Genomic DNA, 25,586 nt, shown 5'->3' on the forward strand with positions numbered 1-25,586 from the left:
ATTTTGGCATGACAGTGACACTGACATTGTGTGACAGAAAGATGACAGCATGATGCAAGTTACCATTAAAATAAAAGGACATGACAACTTTCATAACTCGTAACAATACATCTCAACTGTGTTCTTCCAATAATATAGTTATAAAAAGTAAATAAAGTAATGAATTAAATTATTTTGCATTGCACGAGTGCCATTTCTACTTTTAAAATAAGGGGAATATATAAAAAATCTCGTAAACACAAGCTTGACATGGTATCACTGATAATGGTGCGCTTATGAAAAAGATTCTGAAAGAAAAACCTTTTTTTGCCGTTTGGATTCTGCGCGCGCATGTTTCGTTCACTCGCATAAATTTTCGAAGTTTGCGTTGCGCTTCGCAGAATAATGGCTTCGATTACAATTTCGAAGCCCGCTGAAGTAAACGGCGGCTGTCCGTGCCCGCATTTAAATAATAAATACGAAATGGAAAATAACAAAGTGACTGTTGTCCTGGGTGCTCAGTGGGGTGATGAAGGCAAAGGAAAAGTGGTGGACCTCCTCGCTGTAAACTCCGACATCGTGTGCCGCTGTCAGGTTAGATTTAAAAAATTAAATAATACTTACAAATTTATATTTATCAATTTCCACATTATTACTTACTTTACAGTGTACTTAAAAACAACTTCATGAGATGAACTTGTGAATGCCCATGGTGTTCATTTGAGGTTAAAGTATACGCTAATGTTTTCAAATAATGCTCTAAAAAGCAATTAAGCCGCCTTGATTACTACTATTATAGGCGTCCTTTGAATTTCAAGTTCACTATTCTTATAAACTGTAATATTGGCATCGGGCCAAGTTGTTTGAAAATACGCTGGTCTGTTTTTGTATAAACGTGATGTATTGTTTAGCTGTGTTTAGCTAACTTGCGTAGTCGACGATCGCATGTAATGAAACAAGTAACAACATTACTGTAGAATTCTTCGGTTACGTAATGATTACGCTCATTTCCCGCCTATAGTGCATTTTAAAATCATGTGACTGTGATTGATACGTCTCGCGAATCGCGGATAAGACCCGACAGTCATTTGCAGTAAATGCATTTTGATCAAGGGTGCAGAGTGTATGGAACTATCTATAGTCTGTACTCTTTACTATATTAAGATAATTGGCTGATTCTGTTGTACACAATCTCTAAACTAAACTAAAATGACTGGTCTAAATATTATATTGCTATTCTTTTCTGCAGTTTCTTTTTTGCAGAAAAGTAATGGGAGTCCAGCAAATTAGCCAAGTTAGCATCAAATCTAATAGATTACTATATAAATAAATGAGTACAATAAATGGTTCAATCATAGAATTTATAAATCATTTAATCCTAGCATATTTCTATTCTGTACCTACCTACCTGCTATTGTAATAAAGCTTTTATACAGCATAAGTTTTAGATGTTGGTAGTTTGTGCTCACCCTGAACAGCAGTTGTATATAGTGACAATGTAATTGTGGATTATTGCCAAGGTCTGGGACAATCATTATCATGCTCGCCTGCTTTACTGTACTCATGCTATTTTATTATATTTCTAATAATGCTACAATCGAGCTGTTTCTGTTTCTAAAAATACTTGTTTTAATACTCAGCATCATGAATCTACATATAAGTACCTGAACTATGAACTTACATGTTAGTCAGAGTATGCCCGATTAGTTTTGAACCCCTCCAGGATCCTCAATCAATAAGCCTCCTCGCTTCCTTGTGATGCGGCGCCCAGGAGACTGCAAGTCCCACATGCTGTGTTACGCAAGGCACCCTCTGAGGGCTCCAGATCATCTCAATAGTATTTTAACAAAACCAAGAACCCGGCTTTGGTAAACTCACATTCTCAGATACAAATTGAGATCTTCAAGTTTTATGTTATGCCAGGAGCATAATCACACTTCACACTCATATTATAAAGGCGAAATTTTGTATTTGTGTGTGTATGTGTGTATGTTTGTTACTTCACGCAAAAACTACTGCACTACATTTGGCTGAAATTTAGAGTGGAGATAGATTATACCCTGGATCATAGGATACTTTTGTCCCATAAAAATCCATGGTTCCCGAGGGATTTTGACAGAGCGCAATTAACGTTTTTACTCCTTCACACCAAAGCTAATGAACGCGATTTGGCTGAAATTGGAATGGAGATTATTATTAACTAGATTTACATTAACACATAGGCTACCTTTTATCATCCCGTAAAATTGCATCGTTCCAGCGGGATTCACAAACATATTCACCGCTGGTGACACCGTGGGCCATAGCTAGTCAAAACATATACAAAGTTATACTATAGATTAATAAATAATGAAGTCATAATGAGTCCTGATAAAACTGCCTCACACTAGTGTTAATTTATGTTAATGTCTGCCATTGATTAGTCACAGAACCTGAACTATGGCCTCACTAGCTGTAACTGGTATATATACAAAGACCAACGGAATGAGATAGATGGCGCTCTGGCAAATATGTTAATAGAATCAGGTTAGGTAAAATAGGAATTTGCGGGAATGAGCTAGTCTTTTATATACTTACTAGCTGATGCCTGAAACTCTTTAGACAGGCGATGAAGTGATCATCTAAGGGTTCCTTTTGAAGTACAGAATCCTAAAATAAATTATATCTTCAGCGTTTCAAACTTTCTATATCAGTCAGAAGATAAATCAATTATTTTCTAGTCTAATAGATAGTTAATTAGACAAGAGTTGAATGACTTACATTTATCAAATATTGCCTATACAATATTTAGGTACATGAGTAATATTTAGTTGATAAAATATTGTACTTTGTTGTGTAGACTGCCATGAATCATCAGACTCTTGATAACTCACTCGTGTAGTTAATATAGATACTTACTACTAACCTAACTGAGATAAATTGTATTCTCTAAGAAATATATCCAGTCTGTGTAACTTCCAAAACCACATGACCCAGGTCTCTTCTAGGGATTTCCACAAGATATTTCTTGACTAGACTCAGCCAAGTCAAGATATTTCTTGACTTGACTGAGCACACTTACGCTGAGATTTATAGAACACACTTTGACTTTGCTCAGACTTAAGACATTGTTAAAACGAGACAGTGTTATACCGCTGGCATAAATTTGTCTCGTTTTAACTGTAACTTAAGTCCAAGCAAAGTCAAAGGGTGCTCTATAGATTACTATCATCTGCCAGCCTTACTAGTAAACATTGTTTAGTGGGTGATTAGTGCACTCACAGAACAACGCGTGTAACAGAGAGGTCAGCCCAACTCAGCCGAATGCCAAGGCTGAGCAGTGGCGTGTACAAGGTTTGAAGCCAGGATAAACATTATTTACGTAGGTTCCTATTTCTTGACGAATTAATAAACAAGTTGAGTTAGTTCTCCTAAGGCAAGCAGTACTTTTATGCCTCTGTGGCCTGCACGCCACTGAGGCTGAGTTAATAGCCTGAGCAGTGTGATGTTCTGAGCGGATCTTCTGGATGATTCTATTTTGTGGTGTCTTTCTTCTTCTTGACGTTGGCGGCTGTGCAGGGCTTTTCCAGACCCTCTATCGCGTAGACCCTTGCCGATATATGTATTGTGATCGCCCCCATTTTACAGCTCCCAATACTAATTGCCGCCAGGAACAGCAGCAGCCACATGGCCGAGATGTTTTTCTCTTCATCCGGGTGCAGTATGTGTTTCTAGGTGAAGATTAAGTTTATGCATTAGCGCATGCCAGTGACAGATGATGTGTAGGGGCGTTTTGGCATACTCCTAGAGCGATGTCCACTGAATAGCTTGGATTTGGATTAGAGATCGGATAAGTGCGTAAGCAATATCCGAGTTTGGTCCGAGATTTTTACATCCGTATATTCACGTATAGTACCAAAAAAAATTAAGATTAAAAAAAAAATTCACGGATCGGATGTGTGCTTAATCACTCTTATCAGAGCAGAGCCTATACACACATTTCTTTGTTGTTTTTTTTTTTGTAATCTGCCGTTTGTGTTTTGTAGTGCAATAAAGTATACATGTATACATCCGTGTTTTGTGGTGTTAGGCTTCATGCGTAAGTACTTGTAAGCGGGACTGGAAATTTTATCAAATGATCTACTCTAAGTACTCTGATAACGATAGAGCTTAATGTTGTAATATTAGATTAGAGATAAATGAACCACTTGGCATTAGATTAAACACTATCGTTAAAAAGTAATCACACTATCACACTAATATTATAAAGGAGAAAGTTTGTATGTGTGTGTGTGTGTGTGTGTGTGTGTGTATGTTTGTTACTCCTTCATGCAAACCCTACTGGACGGATTGGGCTGAAATTTAGAATGGAGATAGATTATACCCTGGATTAGCACATAGGCTACTTTTTATTCCGGAAAATCAAAGAGTTCCCGCGGGAATTTTAAAAACCTACATCCACGCGAACGAAGTCGTGGGTATCAGCTAGTCCTGCGATAAAATCTGCTGGTCTCCCAAATAATCCCCAACAAAAAGGTCATGCTTGTTGAAGGAGGCGGTGACCATCGGTACCGAAAACATTTGAGACCATGTACCTACTACACTATCCATGCAGAGAGATGTTTAGGACTCTTTTTGTTACGTACCATACAAATGACAAAGACAAAAAGTCAGTGGGTATTTTGAGTTACGTAACAGAGGGCCAGCTAACTTCTTTCCGTGGATAGAGTATAGGTATCGTACGCGGCAGGTTGAGATGGCAATCGGGGTACGAGGCAGGGAACACCCGCACGTCACCCGCGTTCACCCACAGCGGGTTAGCGCCACCCCGGTTGCCACAGCAACCTGTCGCGCACTATAGGTATACTTAAATCGCTTAAGCCGTATCTACAATGAGCTTACCAGCGCTCAAGAGGAAGTCGACATTTTTCGGCAGGGTTTGATTACTTTTAAAAAAATATTGCGGCGGCTGTCTCTGCTTTGAGAAATTAATCGGCCAATTCCTAATTTTGTAGTTATTTCAATCACATTTAATTGCATAGTTAATAATTAAAATTGGTAACAAATATTTAGAAATAAGTAAATTCAGTCATTATTTTTAGGTACTATTTGTTAATATTATCTTGTTTTTGTTTTATTATCCTTCGGAGCTATATAATTTTTCCTTTATTATGTACTAATATTATGCGATCGGTCATGTATATTACATTGTTTTACCTGCATGAGTCGTGTGTGCCCGTAAGTGGTGTGTCACACTGAATAAGACTATACTATTGTATTTTTAAGTGTTTTGTGAACATGCTGTGGGCGTACCTTAAAATAATAAATAATAATACTTTTCCATTAAATAAAAAACGCTCTAATTTATCGTTCCAATTTTGATAAGGCCGTTTCGAATTTCGCCATCTTTAATTATTATACCTAAGTATTACGAGGAAAGAAATAATAGCCGCTAGCAAAAAGTAACACAATATCAAATGAACGGAACCAGCCTTGACTTGATATTAGACATCTGTGATTTGTTTACACGATTTCACTGCGCCATTGTCGTACTATACCAGCGAGTTGCGACACAATGCAAAAATATTGTGTTAAATATCTATTTATTTAGGTACTATCATTTATTAACCCTCGACTCAAAAAGAGGGGTGTTACTCGTATAAGTTTGACGTGTGTATCTGTGTATCTGCCTGTGGCATCGTAGCTCCTAAACTAATGAACCGATTTTAATTTAGTTTTTTTTTGTTTGAAAGCTGGCTTGATCGAGAGTGTTCTTAGCTATAATCCAAGAAAATCGGTTCAGCCATTTGAAAGTTATCAGCTCTTTTCTAGTTCTTACTGTAACCTTTACTTGTCGGGGGTGTTATAAATTTTTAATTTACACTTGTTATGTACACACTAGCTGTTAATGCGATGGATTTAGATTTTTGTAAATACTGTAGGAATTCTTTGATAAGAAAAAAAAACCGGCCAAGTGCGAGTCAGTTTCGCGCACTGAGGGTTTCGTACTCGGGTATTTTTTCCAACATTTTGCACGATAAATCAAAAAACTATCATACATAAAAATAAATAAAAATCTGTTTTAAAATTTATAACGTAAAACCCTTTCATATGATACCTCACTTGGTATAGTTACCTTACTTTGAAAATTGAAACACATTTTTTTTTTAAATGATGGAACCACAAATTCGCGGTTTTCAGATTTATTCCTGTACTTGTGCTATAAGACCTGCCTACCTACCTGCCAAATTTTATAATTCTAGGTCAACGGGAAGTACCCTATAGGTTTTCTTGACAGACACGGTAAGGGTTCCGTTTTTCCTTTTGAGGTACGGAACCCTAAAAATCAATGTTTGTATGTTAGTTTGTATAGTGGAGAATTTCTAGGCATGCAGGTTTCCTCGATGTTTTCCTTCACTATTAAAGCAAGTGATATTGCTATTGATAAAATAAGCATAAAAACGCATATAACACCGAAAAGTACGCGCCCGAGATCGAACCAACGACCTCCCGAATTGGAGACCGATGTCTTCCACTAGGCTATCACTATCATTTTATGATCAATCATCATTATTATCAATCTCTATTTTTTTTGTTGCAGGGTGGCAACAACGCTGGACACACGGTTGTCGTGGACGGCAAAGAGTTCGACTTCCACCTGCTTCCCAGTGGCATTATCAACTCAAAATGCACTTCTGTCATCGGTACGTGTATAACATTATCACCTCTACCCATCGGCGGCCCACTACTAAGAACGGGTCGCTGCTCAGATTAAGAACAGTTAAGGCCAGCACTTGGTCCACCAGGCTACCAAGTGCTAAAAAGTTCGACTTCCACCTGCTATCCAGTAGCATTATCAACTCAAAATGCACTTCTGTCATCAGTACGTGTATCACATTATCGCCTCAACCCATCGGCGGCCCACTACTGAGAACGGGTCGCCGCTCAGATTGAGAACAGTTAAAGCCAGCACTTGGTCAACCAGGCTACCAAGTGCTAAAAAGTTCGACTTTCACCTGCTATCCAGTAGCTTTATCAACTCAAAATGCACTTCTGTCATCAGTACGTGTATCACATTATCGCCTCAACCCATCGGCGGCCCACTACTGAGAACGGGTCGCCGCTCAGATTGAGAACAGTTAAAGCCAGCACTTGGTCCACCAGGCTACCAAGTGCTAAAAAGTTCGACTTCCACCTGCTATCCAGTAGCTTTATCAACTCAAAATGCACTTCTGTCATCAGTGCGGCTATAACGTTATCACCTCAACCCATTGGCGATCCACTATAGAATACTGGTTTTCTCTTACAATGAGACAGGCTTAGGCCATAATCCATGAAGCTGACCAAGTGCTCAGCTCAGGATCCGCACTGGGCCGGTGTGGTAGACTATAGCCTAAGACCCCTGCTCAGTAGGTAGTAGCCCGCGGTAAATTGATCAATGATCATGATGATGAAAGATACGAGCATGATCTTGAAAATCGTACCAGTCTCTCGTGGTACCATATCAAAGATATAAAAATGGAATGCTAACAGTAATAATTTTTTTAATGCAAGTAATCCGGAAATTCCGACAAAATCTGCCGACGACTCTGTACCGGAGCACGAAAGGCACGAGCTTATAGCCTAATGAAAGTTTAATCATGCTTTCCAAATTAACGACCAAGGTCGCTATTACATAATATTGTCAAGCGATCAAAGCGATAATCGCATTTATAGCATTAACCTTTTATTACTTTTGTCGCGGAGCTGACTGATGAATACAGCTGGGCTGGGTATCATTTGAAAAATTGCGTCAAGTCTTAGACCTAAAGATGGTCTTTAGTGAGTGTGTCCTACCTATGATGGCCTATGGCGCTGAAACGTAGACACTGACAGTTGGCCTTGTCCACTAAAATCGTATTTTGCTGTTCAAAAAACCATCAGTTAACGTATTGCCGATTTTTAGCTACTAACCTATTGTATACAAAAATAATTACGCCAACCAGTACGTTACGTAAACGTAGATGTTAGATACTGACAACATTTGCAGACAAGCATTTGGCGCCAAATGCTTGTCACAAACAGAAAACAGCAAGCGTGTGTGTTTGTATATGCTTACATCGCTTTGGAGCGTTTCGATTGGCAGGCAAGCCATCTATGCTGTTTGCTGAAGCTAGCTGTTTGTTTCAGTTAACGTATTGCCGATTTTTAGCTACTAACCTATTATATACAAAAATAATTACGCCAACCAGTACGTTACGTAAACGTAGATGTTAGATACTGACAACATTTGCAGACAAGCATTTGGCGCCAAATGCTTGTCACAAACAGAAAACAGCAAGCGTGTGTGTTTGTATATGCTTACATCGCTTTGGAGCGTTTCGATTGGCAGGCAAGCCATCTATGCTGTTTGCTGAAGCTAGCTGTTTGTTTCAGTTAACGTATTGCCGATTTTTAGCTACTAACCTATTATATACAAAAATAATTACGCCAACCAGTACGTTACGTAAACGTAGATGTTAGATACTGACAACATTTGCAGACAAGCATTTGGCGCCAAATGCTTGTCACAAACAGAAAACAGCAAGCGTGTGTGTTTGTATATGCTTACATCGCTTTGGAGCGTTTCGATTGGCAGGCAAGCCATCTATGCTGTTTGCTGAAGCTAGCTGTTTGTTTCAGTTAACGTATTGCCGATTTTTAGCTACTAACCTATTATATACAAAAATAATTACGCCAACCAGTACGTTACGTAAACGTAGATGTTAGATACTGACAACATTTGCAGACAAGCATTTGGCGCCAAATGCTTGTCACAAACAGAAAACAGCAAGCGTGTGTGTTTGTATATGCTTACATCGCTTTGGAGCGTTTCGATTGGCAGGCAAGCCATCTATGCTGTTTGCTGAACTAGCTGTTTGTTTCAGTTAACGTATTGCCGATTTTTAGCTACTAACCTATTATATACAAAAATAATTACGCCAACCAGTACGTTACGTAAACGTAGATGTTAGATACTGACAACATTTGCAGACAAGCATTTGGCGCCAAATGCTTGTCACAAACAGAAAACAGCAAGCGTGTGTGTTTGTATATGCTTACATCGCTTTGGAGCGTTTCGATTGGCAGGCAAGCCATCTATGCTGTTTGCCGAAGCTAGCTGTTTGTTGTTTGCCAGAAGCGTGATGCGCGTCTATAACGCTATGTGAATTTCTATGCCTATTTTGGATTCTTTGATTGCGACAGTCATCAATCACTCGTTACGTAATACATGAGCTGAATAATTCTGATTGACGACGTTTCGTTTTCATAGCGATATTAAAATTACCGTCAAATCGCAGATATTCATGCCAATTTTTGTGATCGTCTTTTAAGTTTTCAATGTCACGCGACTGTTAGAGTAAGAACTCACGGAGCGGTTTTCACCCGTGCCCGCCGCGGTGGCGGAATTTTAAAAACTTTTCAAAACTCACGAAACCGGAGTTTTGTGCGGTAACGCAGCCGCCACGGTTGCGATTATCGCCCGCAAGCTTGGCGGGCGGACGCCAGACGGGCGGTTGCAAGACGGGCGGTATTTTAGTTGAGTTGGTAATTTAATTGAGTTTGAGTTTAGTTGAGTTGAGTATTCGTTTCTGATGTATTTCTATGGCTGCCTGGAGGCAGCCATAGACATACAACAGAAACGAATTTTTGCGTTATACTTACTTCATAGAAAAATGAAAAAAGAAGGCCTAAAAGGTTCTGGGTGCATCCACTGATTAAGGAAAGAGATGGATTATTTGTTACTCTTATTAGTGAGTTAAAGAAGGATGAAGAAAAATTCTTTAATTATTTTCGAATGTCCATATCCAGTTATCTAGAACTTTTGAGAAAAATAGAAAATGCTCCGCCGCCCACCGCGGTCGCCCGCCAAGCGATCGCAGAGTGCGCGGAAGCAAACCGCCGAGGCTGCGGCTACCGCGACCCGCGCGATTCTACAAGTTGCCCGCCAGCGCAGCGGGCGCCGCGAGTAACCGCGCCCGCCGCGGCCGTAAACCGCGTCGTGAAATGTGCCACTCAGTTTTACATACATATCAGCATTCTACAGGAGCTGCGGGCCCGCTACCGCGGCGGGCGCGGCTGAAAATCGCTCCGTGAGTTCTATCTCTTAGGGTGGTATTTTTCCATTATAATATTTGCGATACACAGCTGAAGTTTCCGAACTTTTACTGTGGCATTGTAAAGTCTGAAATGATTTAAAAGTTAGTCTTTGTAGTCACGCAAATAATAATTTTTCGAACAAAAATCGCGAAGAATTTAATGTTCCTTCCCATTTTTTTGCTATGGCGCAGGAGCTGAAATGTCCTAGATGCATGCAGTGATTATGCAGTTTCCAATCTACGATAAAAAACAGTTAGGAAAAAAATTTACTGGTTACAGTAAAGTTTTTACCCAACATTTTGTCCACAATGGTGCATTTTATTATTATCACTTACTTATTAAAAAATAAGAAACAAAACATTTTTGTATGAAACATGTTTAAAAAGCTTGTTTGTGTGTCTAAATCTATTCACAAAGTTAAAGTTATTTTATCGCAGTTATAGAGAAAATAATTATGTAGGTTTTGAAATCCTTTATTTATGTGAAAAATAATAATTGAAAGTTTTCTGATCGGAAGATGCTGCTGATCCATCCTTGTCAGCTACATAGTTCTAGAATATTTCTTATTTATCAGGCAATGGAGTGGTCATCCACCTGCCTGGACTCTTCGAGGAGCTGAAAAAAAACGAGCTCAAGGGAATGGAGGGGTGGCAACAACGGCTGATCATCTCCGACCGTGCGCATCTTGTCTTCGACATTCATCAACAGGTATTATTATTTCATCCATCATTATGTTCTAATATTATAATTGCGAAAGTGTCTGTCTGTTAGGTTTTCGAGGCCCATCTGCTTAACTGATTGTAAGGAAATTGATAGCTAGCATTCCGGACAATCAGAGTTCTCATAATTAGCCACGGCAAAAGCCTCCCACTAGGTCTGCAGACCAGAGACAATTTGGAAATTATAAATTCTCAAATTTTTGCCTACTGGGAATTGGACCTGGGACCTCCCACTCAAAAGACCACAGCGCCTGCGCCAGACAAGTATTATCATTTTATCATTATTTATTATCATTTTATACAAAAGGGTCTGTCTATCTATCTATCTATCTCTTCGTATTCACGGCTCAATGCTGAAACGATCTTGACCAAATTCGGCACAGAGATAGATTATATTCTGGACAATAGATATCAGATAGGGCTTTAATGCTATATTAATACGTTTCTTTTTACAGTAATGCGCATTGATGTTTTACCAAACATCTACCAACCTGCCTTTAACGAATCGTGTAGAATCAATTTCTAATATTAAATTATCCAGGTTGATGGTCTTCAAGAGGCAGAGAAAGGAAAGAACTCTTTGGGAACCACAAAGAAAGGCATTGGACCGACCTATTCGTCGAAAGCTACGAGAAATGGCATCAGAATTGGCGATCTACTGGGCGACTTCAATATATTTGAGGAGAAGTGAGTTAAATGTAAAAAATTGTTCAGCTGAATAGATTTTCATCAAACATGCCTAAAATAAAACATTGAAAGCTGAAACGCGACCGCGAACTGTAGGTGAGCTTTCTCTCTTACTTCACATCTTTTGGTCATTACTTATGCTTTAGTCATTCGTCAATAAAGCACCCTCTGCACAGGTACGCAATTTCAATGTTGAAGATCTTTTGACGTAGCACCAACTGTAGCTTGCACAAATAAAGTACCAGAAGAGCATAGGAGGCTAGGCGCACTATAAAAATTTTCATGCAATACTTATGCCAAAGAGCATTAAAAACCCGTTTTTTTTTTCACTTACAGTGGCTATAAAGAAGAACTTTACATGATTCATGCTTATGTAGTAAAGTTCTTCCAGGATAAAAAATGTCCATCCCTGGGATGTAAGCTAACTCTGTACCTTTCCTCAAAATCGGTTAAACTGTTAGGCCGTGAAAAGCAAGCAGACAAACAGACAGACACACTTTCGCATTTATAATATTAGTATGGATTTATTCACAGATTCAGAACCCTAGCAGCAAACTACAAACGCATGTTCCCGGCCCTCGAAGTAGCGATCGATAGCGAACTGGTCAGGTATCGTGAGTATGCGGAGAAGATACGGCCCTTAGTACGCGACACCGTGGCCTATCTGCACTCGGAGATCGAGCATGGGAAGAAAGTGCTGGTCGAAGGAGCCAACGCCGCTATGTTGGACATTGATTTTGGTGAGAATTTTTGTATTAACAATTTATAACGTTAGGAACTAAGACCTAACGTGTCTATGATCTAACGTGTCTATCTTCTTTCATCATCATCCTGGCCGAGATGATCCAGTCGACAATATACGCGGCTTAGTACGAAACACTGCATGTGTAGCGATCGATAGCGAACTTGTCCGGTATTATGAGTATTAGGGCCGTATTCTGCACTGTATCGGTTGAGGGAGCTAACGTCGCCATGTTAGACATTGACTTTGGTAAGAAGTAAGAACTACTAAGAATTTGGTACAGTGAAATTTTTTATAGTAAAACTTAAGAAAACCAAAAGTTTCCAATATAAAAGTAGCCTATGTTCATCCCCGGGATGTAATGTAGCTCTGTGCCAAATATCATCCAAATTGGTTCAACAGGGGACGAAGTTAGATGTGAAAGGTAGCAGGCAGACACTTTCGCATTTATAATATTGTATGGATGTATTCTTGTTTTAGGAACCTACCCCTATGTAACGTCATCGAACTGCAGTATCGGTGGTGTGTGCACGGGGCTCGGTCTACCCCCTAAACTGATAGGGGAGGTCCTCGGAGTCGTCAAGGCTTACACCACCAGAGTCGGCGATGGACCCTTCCCTACAGAGTTACATGACGTAAGTATGTTTTTGATAAATTTCTATAAACTCCCCAACTGTTCTGTGATTTTTGCATAAAAATAGCAAGCAAACGAGCAGACAGTCACCTGATGTTAAGTGATACCGCTGCCCATGAACATTTGCAGCACCAGTGGAACCGCCAATGCGTTGCTGGCCTTTAAGAAATTTGGTTGGTCTGCCCCTTGAATAACCCCATGTTGTAATCTGGTGGGAACACTGTTGAAGGGAGTTGATTCCACAATTTGCATGTGCATGGAAAAAAGATCTGGCACAACGGGCGATCGAAGTGCACCAGGCACCCAGGTGGTGAGAGTGAAATTGCTTACGGGAGGATGAAATCTGTTGTGACGCGTGGCTCACGCATTATACCGCTCTTTCAGTTAAATGTTGAAAATTCGACCGAAATAAAAACAATATAAAGCTCATTTTTCCATGCATGAGTTGAGTTGAGTCTGTGTGATGTGCGAAGACCTCTGTGGTAGTAGACAGAGGATGTCATCATCATCATCAGCCTGTGGACATCCACTGTTGGAAATGGGCCTTCCCTAACCACCACACCCGGTCCTCAGCCTTCCTCATCCAGCCACTTCCCGCCAGCCCCTTCATATCGTCAGTCCACCGTGCTGGAGAGCGTCCCACACTACGCTTGCTTAGTTGTTTGCTGTGATACTCAAGGCTAATTTGTCTATTTGCAGGATACTGGAAAGATGCTACAAGAACGGGGCCACGAGGTGGGGGTGACCACGAAGCGCGTGCGGCGCTGCGGCTGGCTTGATTTGGTGGTCGTGCGTTACACTGCCATGGTCAACGGCTATACCTCGTGAGTATTGCGTAGAACCTCTGTATAGTATACGGGCGACGACTACGCAACGCTGGCGCTGCGTAAACGCTGATCGCTTCGTGTCATCACGCTATCGTTTCGGTATTGTCAATTAAAAAAATAGATTCCGACGGGGAAATTATAGACCCCGCCCTAATCCGGTGAGGGATAGTGCGGTAGATATGGGGTGTATCACGCACAACAGACGGAAATGTTTAAGTGCGGAAACCAGCCCAGAGAGAAGAATATGCGGGTGTGCGGGGCCTCATACCCTGATTGCCATCTCGACCTGACGCGTACTATAGGTAGCTTTGCTGTCAAAAAAATAATATTGTAAACGAAAAAATATTTAGAAAGGTCTATCATCGTAATTATAAAAAAAAAATATTTCCAAAATACATTAATAAAAGTTTTCCTCATCATTTATGTTACAGGTTATGTCTAACAAAACTAGACATTTTGGATACGTTGAAAGAAATCAAAGTAGGCGTCGCGTACAAATCTAACGGGAAGAAAATTAACTACTTCCCGTCCTCGATGCCTGAACTAAGCAATGTTGAGGTGAGGCTGTTCAACATTTCTAGGGTTCCGTACCCGAAGATGCTAGAATGGCGGAACCGGAAAAAGCACAGCGTTGGAGTCCCCCCACTAAGTGGACAGACAACATCAAATAAGTCGCAGGGGGCCGCTGGATTCAGGCGGCGCAAGACTGTGGTGTGTGGTGGTCCCTACAAGAAACCTATGTCCATCCATCAGCCTGCATGCGTCCACTGCTGGACATAGGCCTTTCCAAGACCTACCAGCCTATGTCCAGCAGTGGGCATTTATCGGTTGACAATGGTACCCGAAGGGTGGCCGAAAGGCTTATTACTAAGCCTCCGCTGTCCGCCCAACTGTCTGTCATAGGGCCGTATCTCGTGAATCGTAATAGATAGAGTTGAAATTCTCAGTGTGTGTGGACTTTTGCCGCTATAACAATAAATAATCAAAACCAAGACGGCGAATTTCAAAATGGCCGCCATGCAAATTAGAGAAAATTAAAAAGTACCTTACATCGTGTATGATGGTGCGAAACATTTCATGCGCGAGTCCTTCATGAACTTATCGTGAGAGCAACAAAACAAAAAAATAATCTACGGTATGCAGTGTTTTTATGCCTCTATGCCTTGCATGGCACTGCTATATTTTACTTGCGTTCTTCTTTGTTTATGAGTTAACTGAGATTAACTGACAACAAGTGTAAATTAAAGATTTATAACACCCCCCACAAGTGAAGGTTACAGTTACTAGAAAGGAACTGCTAACTTTCAAACGGCTGAACCGATTTTCTTGGATTAAAGCTAAGAACACTCTCGATCAAGCCACCTTTCAAACAAAAAAAAAACTAAATTAAAATCGATTCATTCGTTTAGGAGCTAAGATGCCACAGACAGATACACACGTCTAACTTATAACACCCCTCTTTTTGGGTCGAGGGTTAATTATTGAAGGAAGTATATGTACATGTCAGGTGGAGTACGTGACGCTGCCAGGCTGGGCTTGCAGCACGGAGGACGTGCGCGACATGGCTAACTTACCCGCCGCCGCACGCGACTACGTCAAACTCATTGAGGACTTCTTGCAAGTGCCAGGTAAGATCACACTATTAGACTTTGACATTCTTGTCTAATATCACACTAATATTATAAAGGAGAAAGTTTGTGTGTGTGTGTGTGTGTGTGTGTGTGTATGTTTGTTACTCCTTCACGCAAAAACTACTGGACGGATTGGGCTGAAATTTAGAATGGAGATAGATGAAAATCAAAGAGTTCCCACGGGAATTTTAAAAAACCTACATCCACGCGAACGAAGTCGCGGGCATCAGCTAGTGTAATCATATACAAGGGACTTCGTCTGTGGTGGCGTTTGTTGGCGCGCGTGCGGTGCTTTTTTGGAGTGTTGTTTTGTGAAACGTGGCCGGTTTTTGGTGAAACGTGGCCGGTTTTTGTGTTCTGCTGGTGTTTATTGGTGGTGGAACTGACTGGGAAGCGCTCTAAGGGGGCGCCGGCGCAGACGAAGTCCATACTTATACACATATATAGGTAGTTCCCTAACTTGTAAATAACTACAAAGTTGACATTGGGTAATCAGTGTAAAGCCAGACGAGAGAGAGAAAAAAAAATCATAACGTAACCAAAACGCTAACAAAAACTTAGGGTTATTATTATACTACCTAAATACAATCTAATGCCAATAACCATTTTAGTGATTTGGTATTTTTCAAACCCGCAATGTATAGCGTGCAAAACTCGGGTCAATGCCCCACCTACGAGGCGGCATTGACTCTGAGTGGCCCATTTACGTAACGTTCGTTGACCTCTACCGTCACTTAGTTGGTTTTTTTTTGTGGTACCTTATCAGTAATCATCAGTACTATTATTACCTGTCTCCGTTTTTGCTAGCTGTTTATTGTTGTAATATACGTTTTATATTATATTTTCCTGTATTTTTTCCAGTAAAATATATAGGCGTTGGTCAAGGGCGAGAATCGATCATCAACGCGCATTAACGCGCGGCGACGCGGGACGTCGTTAGTGAAATGTATGTTATACTCTAGTTATACACTAAACTAAATGTATGTAGAGGACGGCTGACGGTGTTGGACTATTTCTAACCTATAACGCCAAAAAGGAACGAATCGAATCGAAGCGGCGCTAATCATTCCGTCTCACTCGCACACTACACACATGCGTACTGTGTAAGCGAGAGAGATTGACGTCTCTCTTTTCGATTCGTTTCTTTGTAGGCACGCGTTATTCATAGCTTGCGTTAGTTCTTGAGGCATGAGTGAAAGTACAGTTCGTTTCACGTAGAAAAACCGCTGGCGGCGCCACCTTACTGACTGTTGATAAAAGTCAAGCGTCAAAGTAAAATGGACCTTAGCTACCTTATATTAAAGTTCAAGTTTGTCCATACTACAGCCAACGCTTCATGCCGAAACCGTAGTAGTAATATGTAGTAATATTATTTAGGTCCATTTTACTTTGACTTTATGGTGTTTTGATGTTTTATCAACGTTACTAACCTAACCTTACTATTTTCTCATACTGCGCGGGGAACGAAAGGTACCAATCTCGCACTAACATAGGATATGAAGTGAAGTGCGATGGCTGAGTTTTCTATTTTCCGCGCTATTGGTTCGTCAATCAAGCTATTGATGCTTCAAGTTCTAGTTGGTATACTTTAGAAATAGTCTAAAATCCCGATATTGTACACATTCGTCAATTTCCCGATTCAAGGGATATGCAAATAGTTAAGGGTCTTTGGTAAAGGTGGTCGCACATCTATCAACACGGACTTGCAAAAACTTGAAGTAATGCAGTGTTTGCTGATGGATGTGCGATCATTTTAAAGGCGGAAACATACTCTTAAAATATTGTGTTCGTTCGACACTGTCGATGTGGATTTAGGTTTATAAAAACCCGTTAACCTCTCGTCTGTTATAGGTATTAAAAATAAATCTCCGTTGTCTGTGTGAAATGACGTCACCTGCGCGCGGGAAGTGAAATTCAAATTGACATACCAAGCAACGCTTGGTACTTTGAACGAAATGAATGACTGTTTATTGTTCGTTATTTATCTGTCTATATTATAATATTAGACTTTAAACTCTATTTCAAGACCAATAAAGCTTAAAATCCAATAAGAGAAGGCAAGGTAGTATAGACATGGATGGCATGGATCCATGACAACACAGACAAGCCGCCCGCAAGGATCCATGCCAACACAGACGAGAGGTTAAGGGCCATGTGACGGGCCTGCCCGCGAAATTCAAATTTAATTTGGTTTTTCGCAATTTTTAAACTAATACGACAACGTAGGCTTATGACATTTTAATTGCGACAATGGCAGTATCATCCTCACAGGTTTATATAAAAATCTTTACTCAAAAGGGTCCAGTTTAAGAAATTAGCTCTAGTGTCGACTATAACTCACAAATTAGTCGATACTAGAGCTAATTTCTTAAATTGGACCTTTTCAAGTAAAGTTTTTTATATAAACCTGTGAGGATGATACTGCCATTGTTGCAATTAAAATGCCATAAGCCTACGTTGTCGTATTAGTTTAAAAATTGCGAAAAACCAAATTAAATTGGATTTCGCGGGCAGGCCCGTCACATGGCCCTTAAGAGCTCGTATTTCCGGAATAAAAAGTAGCATTTGACACTCACGAGGTTTTATAGTAATAGCCTGGTTCACAATCTCCAGATAAACTTTAGCTAACAAATTTGACGTTAATGCCGTTTTTGTATTGGGAATCTGTCAAAATGTCTTTATCTGGTAGATAAAGTTTATCCCGCGATTGTGAAATACGCCCTTAGTGGGTCTATAATATCGGTAAATATTTTTTCCTTCAGTTTAAAATTATATGGGTAAATACTTTCACACAGGTATGTATTAATATTGTTACACATTGCTGTTCTCCAATGATGATAAATAATGCAAAGATCATACAAAAAAAAAAAGTTTTAAAAGTATGTTGCTGCCTATAAAGACTAAATTGCTCGACCCGTATATTATATCAATGCCGATTTAGCAACAGTATTTTACTTAAGATATTATATATTATATATCTAATATGATTATGTATAGACAATGTTGTTACATTGTATGATTTTACACACAAAAGCCTAAAATACATTATGTGCCATGAAAACTACTTAGCAGAGCGTCATACAGAAAGCGCGCGTACGCGTGTACGATTTTTCATTATTATCAAGATAGGCTCGCGCTTAACGAGTCAAATTCGTATGAAGTGTGGTCGGCCTTACGAATTCCTGCGGTGTCGCACATTCTATGTATTTCAGGCTTAAACACAATGTAGGCAATATTCAAAGGGGCCTTGTCCAGTCTCCGCTGTTTTTGAGAAGTTTAACTGCCTTACAGCTTTTGATACGATTTTGTTGTAAATATTTATATATTCATAAAATGTAGATGGTACAATATTCTCATATAATATCGCGTTTATTACTACTTTCGATAAAAGTAATTTCAACAGATTTTATAGTTATGTCTAATGGCTGAATTCACGAGTAAAGGCGGAAACGAATTACCGGACGCGGCTGATCGCGGATGTGTATGTGGATAATAAAATGTGCAAACTAAACTAAACACTGAACTGTGCAAACTATCGGACGTTACCTTGGGCTGTCAGAATTCTGGCCAGCCGCATCCCAAACGACTGCATACCCACCTGTCGCGGCTCTCAGCCGCGGTTTACGGAGACCGTAGTATGGAACTATAGTTATTTAGTGGAAGTATGCCCGAATAGTTTCAAACACGTGAGGTCAGCCGTCAGACATTTATAATTTATAATGGATATAACTCACGATAGTTTAAACGCTAGATTTTATAGTGTTAAAATGTTTTATATTTGCAGCACTGTGTGTGTTCTTCAACTTTACTTTTATTGAAACTAGGAGAAATTTTCTTTGCACATGTCCATTATACTATCATGTTGAATAATAGTGGCTGGCATGGTTCCTATTTTAATAAAAATATTAATCAAGCTACAGTTCAGCTTAAAGTTACAGACACATTACTGTGATGTTGAGCGACGCTTATCGACAAAATAGTATGACCTTTATGTAGTAACTACTATGCACTAGACGGGTCGTTCCTCACACCATAACACGGTAATGTGTTTACACCTTTATCTAGATGGTGGGTTATCAATTTGAAAATCAGACATATTTTTTTAAATCAAATTAGTTTTAAGTACACAGCACAAACACAAAAACTTAGCAAGTTTGTGCTAATTGATTATAAATGTTATGAATTTCAGAAGAAACGTTGTATATTATGTAAAACGTTTTATACAATGGGAATAGATTTGAAATATATTTATTTTATTAATGAATGTGGCTAATTCTGTTGTTACAACACTCTTAACATTAAACTAAAATGGCCCAGCTCTAAATATGTTGCTACCCCTTTTAAAATGCTCCTGACAAAAAAGGATAGCACTAAATACATGTCAATTTAGTTTATAGATTATTTACAATCAAATTAACCACAAGTAAATAAATAAACAAATACTTATTTTATTCTTACTTAAATATTTTTTAATGATAATTTAATTATTTTAATTTTTAATCTTATTATATCCTTAACTTAAAGGAATGCAGAAGGAAGGGTTATACTTTCATCTTTGTAAGTAATTAGGGGATTGGTTATGACGTCATTAAAATATCCAATATGGCGAATCTATTGTTAGAAACCTTCTAGACGTAGTTGGGTGACGAACTTAATTATTTCACGTCTTTTTTGTTTTTTTTTGATTAATATTTTTTTCATTTTAAACTAATATTGTACTTATTGAGAATAACTCGCTGTACCAAATTTCTTTGGCGTGTGTTTTATGTGATATCTGTAATTTTTAATGTAAATATTTTACGGTTACTATTATGTCAATAAATAATGTTTTATTCTTTTATGCGTATGATTTTCTTTAACCCTTGCACCCTTGATAGGTGTGTTACTGAAGCTGTAAGGAATTGCATTCCTAAATCGTGGTTTAAATGTTTCTACGTGGCATAGAAACACGTTGCATCCCAGGGACAGGCTATTACGGATAGGCTACTTTTGTCCTGGGAAATCAAAAGTTCGCACAGGATTTTTAAAAACCAAAATCAACACGGGCGAAGCTGCGGGCATCAGCTAGTTAAAATTAAAACACAGTCATATAGTATACACTTTCTTATATATATTATATATATTTTGCTTATCGACAGTTAACATTGTATCATTAATGGCACACAAATCATACCTACGTGTCAAAAACACAATTTCAAAGGAATTATAAACACTACAGTTTTTTGTGGTGCAGCAATACCGACAAAATTTTTGAAGGTATATTTACACAATAGGTATTTATAACAGCATTTAAGCGTAGGTATGAGTATTCCACACAAACACACCAATATCTTGACCGCTTGTAGAGTAAGTACAATGCGTACCTACTACCTACAACAGCATAACCACAAGCATACAAGCTTTCAGCCTTATAAGAACCTTAAAAAGGAATAAAATGCAGGTTAGTAATTCCAACCATAAACAGTAGAATACATTTTTTTTAAATTAAAAAAAATTATAAAAAAGAATACCTATGTTTTACTGACATAGATATCTATGATTCCACGCGTGGAACATCTAAATTAGTCTTTGCAAATCATGAAGCAATACAAAAATAGTAGCGGTACCTAGTTTACAGAGATCACCTATTACTATTTTTCAACTTTTACTAAAATACAATTATTATTAACATTTACAAGTCCTACCTACATACATTTTAGTCAGCATTTTTAAAACAATGAAACAAACACAAAAATGCGTTTGCGCATTCATTTATAACTAGAGGATGCCCGCGGCTTAGTCCGCGTGGATTTAGATTTTTATAGATCCCGTGGGAACTGTTTGATTTTCCGGGATAAAAAGTCGCCTATGTCAATTACAGGGACGCAAGCTACCTCGGTACAAAATTTCCTACAAATCGGTTAAGCAGATGGGTTTTTGGGAATCCCGCGAAAACTCTTTGATTTTCCGGGATAAAAAGTATGTCTGTCCGTCCCCGGGATATAAGCTAACCCTGTACCAAATTTCGTCAGAATCGGTTAAACTGTTGGGCCGTGAAATGTAGCAGACAGACAGACAGACTTTCGCATTTATAATGTAAGTATATAGTATGGATGAACATAGATTTTTTTTAATATTTAATCCCTTCCATTTAGGGGGGACAATTTTTCCCGTTTATTCTTCATTTTGGGAATGGCGCGATGGCGGTCGCGTTTTCGACTCGACGACGAACAAGACGACGAAGGGCTGGAGTCAGGGGGTGACCCTGCTTCTTCAGCCGTGAGCCCCATGGATTGTGACTCTGGCGTGGAAGGTTCTAGAACGCTGTTCCTTAACGTGCGACGTTGCTCTTCTGTGTGTTGGGGGCAACGGGTTGATCTGAAATTTTAAAAGCAATTTGGAGATGAGATTTTCATTAAAGGGTGGATGAATGAATGAATATACTTTTATTGTATACCACAAAATTAGCACAGAACAAGTGTAAATTAAAAATTTATAACACCGACAATTAGTGAAGGTTGCAGTAACTAGAAAAGAGCTGATAACTTTCAAAAGACTCAACCGATTTTCTTGAATTATAGCTAAGAACACTCTCGATCAAGCCACCTTTCAAACAAAAAAACTAAATTAAATTCGGTTCATTAGTTTAGGAGCTACGATGCCACAGACAGATACACACGTCAAACTTATAACGCCCCTCTTTTTGGGCCGGGGGTTAAAAAGCACATACAAAGCACAACAAAATATAGGCAGGTGGGTACAATGTGGCAGCCTAAAATATGGATATGTATTTTATAGAATTCAGAACTTGTAGAGGGGCATGACCGTCGTATACATATCTGATGAAACATGAGTGTATCTTATTATGAAAAGATAGATTTCAACATGGAGTGGATCAACAAATTCTTGAAAGTCAACAAGGCGGTTCCTCTTAAGCTGCAAATATTCAGGGGCAGTCTGTCGTGGCTGTCAAGACTCAAAACCCATCAAGGGGATTAAAACCTATAATTCTGGAATCATGAAATTTGGCAGGCTATATAGCACACGTAAAGAAAAATATCCAAAAACCATGAATTTGTGGTTACATTACAAAAAATTAAGTGATATTTTTTGTATCATGGTATGAAACACTTTGTATGCAAGTATGACAAGCTCTTGACTGGTTTTTCAATAATCTAAACTCACCGTGTACACAGTTTCTTAGTATGCTCGGACACTACCCCGCATATCTGCAGCAAAAGGTTCTTTTTCTCGTTGGCAGTCATCGTCTCGTAGGTGGCACCTTCGTTGGAGTCAGAGTTGTGGTTGCCGTTGTTACTCCTATTGCCGCTGGAAAGTTGAGTGAAGGAGGAAGGCGGTAGATTGTATAGCCCTGAAAGGCTATTAGGTTTTCTTACTTAGTGTTGGCTGATTATAGTGTTTGTAGTGTGATCTTGACAGCAGTGCTGATTATGAACATATATCCATATTCTTTAAAGATGGCGGCGATACTTCTTTTTTAATGAGAAGTGACACTGAAAACCCTGGGAAGTGACAATCTTGTGTCGGAGTGAATTCTGTTTGATCCTGTATCAACATCTATCTGTCAAATATTAGGTACCAGATGGTGCTCGTGACTTTCTGACGTCTGGAAGGAGTTTGTTTTTATATCCCATAGGAAATACTTTGATTTTCTGAGTAAAGAGTAGCCTATATCCATTTTCGGGATGCACACTATCTGTGCCAAATTTCATATAAATTGGTTAAATGGATAGGCCTATAAGAATCCTGTGGGAATTCTTTGATTTAGCTGTGTAAAAACCAGCCTATGTTCTTCCTCGGGATATAAGCTAACTCTGTACCTTGCATCAAAATCGGTTAAACTGTTGGACAAACAGACAGACACACTTTCGCATTTATAATATTAGTATGGATTTATGCTTGAGGGGTGAATGTGAAATCAAAGATTCTTTGCCACACTGTCACATCAGCCCAAGCACCTTGTTTTTTTAGGCTATATTTGACAGTTGAAGCCTCAAGGTTTTGTTACAAGTTTTATCACTAACGTGAACCGTGCTTGTCCCTTCCCAGGGTTTTTGGTGTGCTGAATTGCTGATTGCGGAAATGAGGTTCATTTTCAAATTCAAAATGGCAGACTTACGTAGATCAGATAATATGTCCCTCCAGCCCAGACCAGAACCAATTAAGATTTTAGGAATTTCCAAATAGTGGTGCAATTTTGCATCATACTGGAATGCTTAATTGCTTAGTGGTAAAGATTTGTGATGAAGTCATGATTTCAGCTTACCACCAGCCCTGGTCTGGTCTGGTCTGGTGGTAGACCAGAAATCTACAGTCAGACAATTTTGAAATTATAAATTACCCCTGCCAGGATTCAAACCCGGGACCTCCCACTTACAAGACCACGCTGCTCCCTACCGTTTCTCTTTAGCTATCGAATAAACTTGGTTTTCTGCAGTTCTGGATAGGCTTTTAACTAGGCACTGCAAAAATCTAGTGTTAAACAAAGTCAAATCTGTACTTGTGTTTGCTGAACTTGAGACGTCTTATAGCAAAATATGAGGTAGTACAGCATTATCAAATTCTGTGAAATCTGAAAATGAAATATGAAAGAAATATACTTATGCATTTTGCTAGGCCTCTTGTTATTGGTCTTCAGCCGTCGTTTGCGTCGCTCGCTGTACAGCGGCGCGCCGGACCAGTCTGCGTCATCCTCATCATCACTGAGGAGTCCTGCATAGGAAGTTGGTTCTCGACTGTTGGACGCGATTCGACGCGAGGCTATGCGGGAGCTGTTGCGGCCCATACCTGGCGGAGTATAAAATCATTCATGTAGGAAAACTAGTGTCTCTTATGCTACGTCTGTGACCCTACCACAGGTTCGAAATACAGGTTTTAATGAAAGTCTACTAACTATTATTGGACCATCAGTTTAGGATGTGCAATATCAGTGAGGAATGACTTACAGTGCCTAATATTTCATATTTGTATTGATAATTTGATTGACTATGCACTTAATACGTTAATGTACTCACCCATGCATTTTTCTAGGTGAGGGGCAAACCGTGTCGCCGACACAGGCCTCTCGCAGTTAGGGCAAGAACAGTTTGAATCGGGAGTCTTCTTCAATATCGAAAAACCAAAAACATCGCATTCTGGCGAGTTCACTATCTTGTACGGCTCTTCATCCTCCTTCTCCCCTTCCAAGAGCTCCGTGAGACCAGTTTTTATTCCATGATGGACCTCGAAAAGTACGCCCAAAGTAACATCGTCACAAACACTTTCAAATATAAAGTTAGCCGCGTCTTCAGCGTTGCTTTCGTTCTGTATTATCTCGAAAAATTTACTGTTCAAATCGTTCATACTTAATTCACTAACGATTGTATTCATTTTTGACCAAAAAATATTAAATAAATTAATTCGGGAAAAACTACAAACAAAACAGCTGACCACAGCTGACTTGAGCACTTTACAATTACAAAGTACTCTGACTCTGTAGTACTCTGTGGCACTGACCTACAGTCCGACAAGGCTCTTATGGCGCGTGGCTAAAATAAACTAAAGCCGCCATCTAAAAATGACTTGTTGAGCTGTGTCCTAATGGCTGTGTTGGCATCAAAGCGTAAAACGAGTATAATAGTTATCTGTGGAGTAAATGTATATATATGGATATATATGGAGTATCATGGACGTATTATAAAAGTCGGCTTATAGCGATAACTACTGCACCCCAGTATAAATGTTCCTTGCTGCACCCTCACTCAAGTGCCAATAGAGCATAGTCTGACTTGGATAACTTCACACACAGCCACAGGTGGCGCCTCAGAAGCCAAATCTCTATGAGGCATAAGCACATGAGCCCATCATGAGCCAAACCGAAGACAGAGCTAGAGCTGAGCCATTTAGGGTTTTATGGCCAAGATATGGCCAAAACTGAATGCCAAACAATGCCAAACAAATTTTAAAGCGCCATCAATTTTTGATTCCAACATTATTCAAGCATTCCGAAAATTCAAAATTTTGGCGCCAACACTGAGTTATCTTTATAAGATTACGCTGCTATTTTATAACTATTAGGTAACACACTTATAACAGCAATAAACAGCACAAGCCGCTCTCGAGAGAATACAATAGTATCTAGAATCAGGGAGTCCTAACCGGTAATAACCTTCTCCAAGTTTCTTTGCTACTATACTATCTACTAATTTCCATTTTTTTTTTTTCTAAATGTAAATGACTCCATGATTCCGAGTTATTGTTGAATCTAAAACTAAACACTATAACAGATTG

At 39.2% G+C, this 25,586-nt stretch overlaps 2 protein-coding genes across 6 annotated transcripts; one reads left to right on the top strand and one right to left on the bottom strand.

Annotated features, from left to right (window-relative positions):
- Positions 1-133: 133 nt before the first annotated feature.
- Positions 134-17,093, top strand: LOC123874811 (adenylosuccinate synthetase). Its single transcript, XM_045920329.1, has 10 exons — positions 134-573; positions 6,560-6,662; positions 10,652-10,785; positions 11,338-11,483; positions 12,018-12,223; positions 12,706-12,860; positions 13,559-13,683; positions 14,118-14,244; positions 15,194-15,314; positions 16,179-17,093. Exons 1-10 carry the CDS (start codon positions 385-387, stop codon positions 16,229-16,231), a joined length of 1,359 nt encoding a protein of 452 aa, XP_045776285.1. The 5' UTR covers positions 134-384; the 3' UTR covers positions 16,232-17,093.
- Positions 15,504-24,783, bottom strand: LOC123874812 (SAGA-associated factor 11 homolog). 5 transcript variants are annotated; one of them, XM_045920331.1, is made up of 5 exons: positions 24,332-24,783; positions 23,918-24,104; positions 22,482-22,676; positions 21,416-21,674; positions 15,504-15,514 (listed from the first exon to the last, which is right to left on the bottom strand). In XM_045920331.1, exons 1-4 carry the CDS (start codon positions 24,684-24,686, stop codon positions 21,434-21,436), a joined length of 978 nt encoding a protein of 325 aa, XP_045776287.1. In that variant the 5' UTR covers positions 24,687-24,783; the 3' UTR covers positions 15,504-15,514; positions 21,416-21,433. The 5 variants fall into 5 exon arrangements, with proteins under 5 accessions (XP_045776287.1, XP_045776286.1, XP_045776289.1 ...); XM_045920330.1 differs by lacking the exon at positions 15,504-15,514 and having other exon boundaries at positions 21,315-21,674; XM_045920333.1 differs by lacking the exon at positions 15,504-15,514 and having other exon boundaries at positions 21,315-21,674; positions 22,482-22,616; positions 24,332-24,782.
- Between the last annotated feature and the right edge of the window lie 803 nt (positions 24,784-25,586).

This window comes from Maniola jurtina, chromosome 19, assembly GCF_905333055.1.
Source record: "Maniola jurtina chromosome 19, ilManJurt1.1, whole genome shotgun sequence".
NCBI classification, from domain to species: Eukaryota; Metazoa; Arthropoda; class Insecta; order Lepidoptera; family Nymphalidae; genus Maniola; species Maniola jurtina.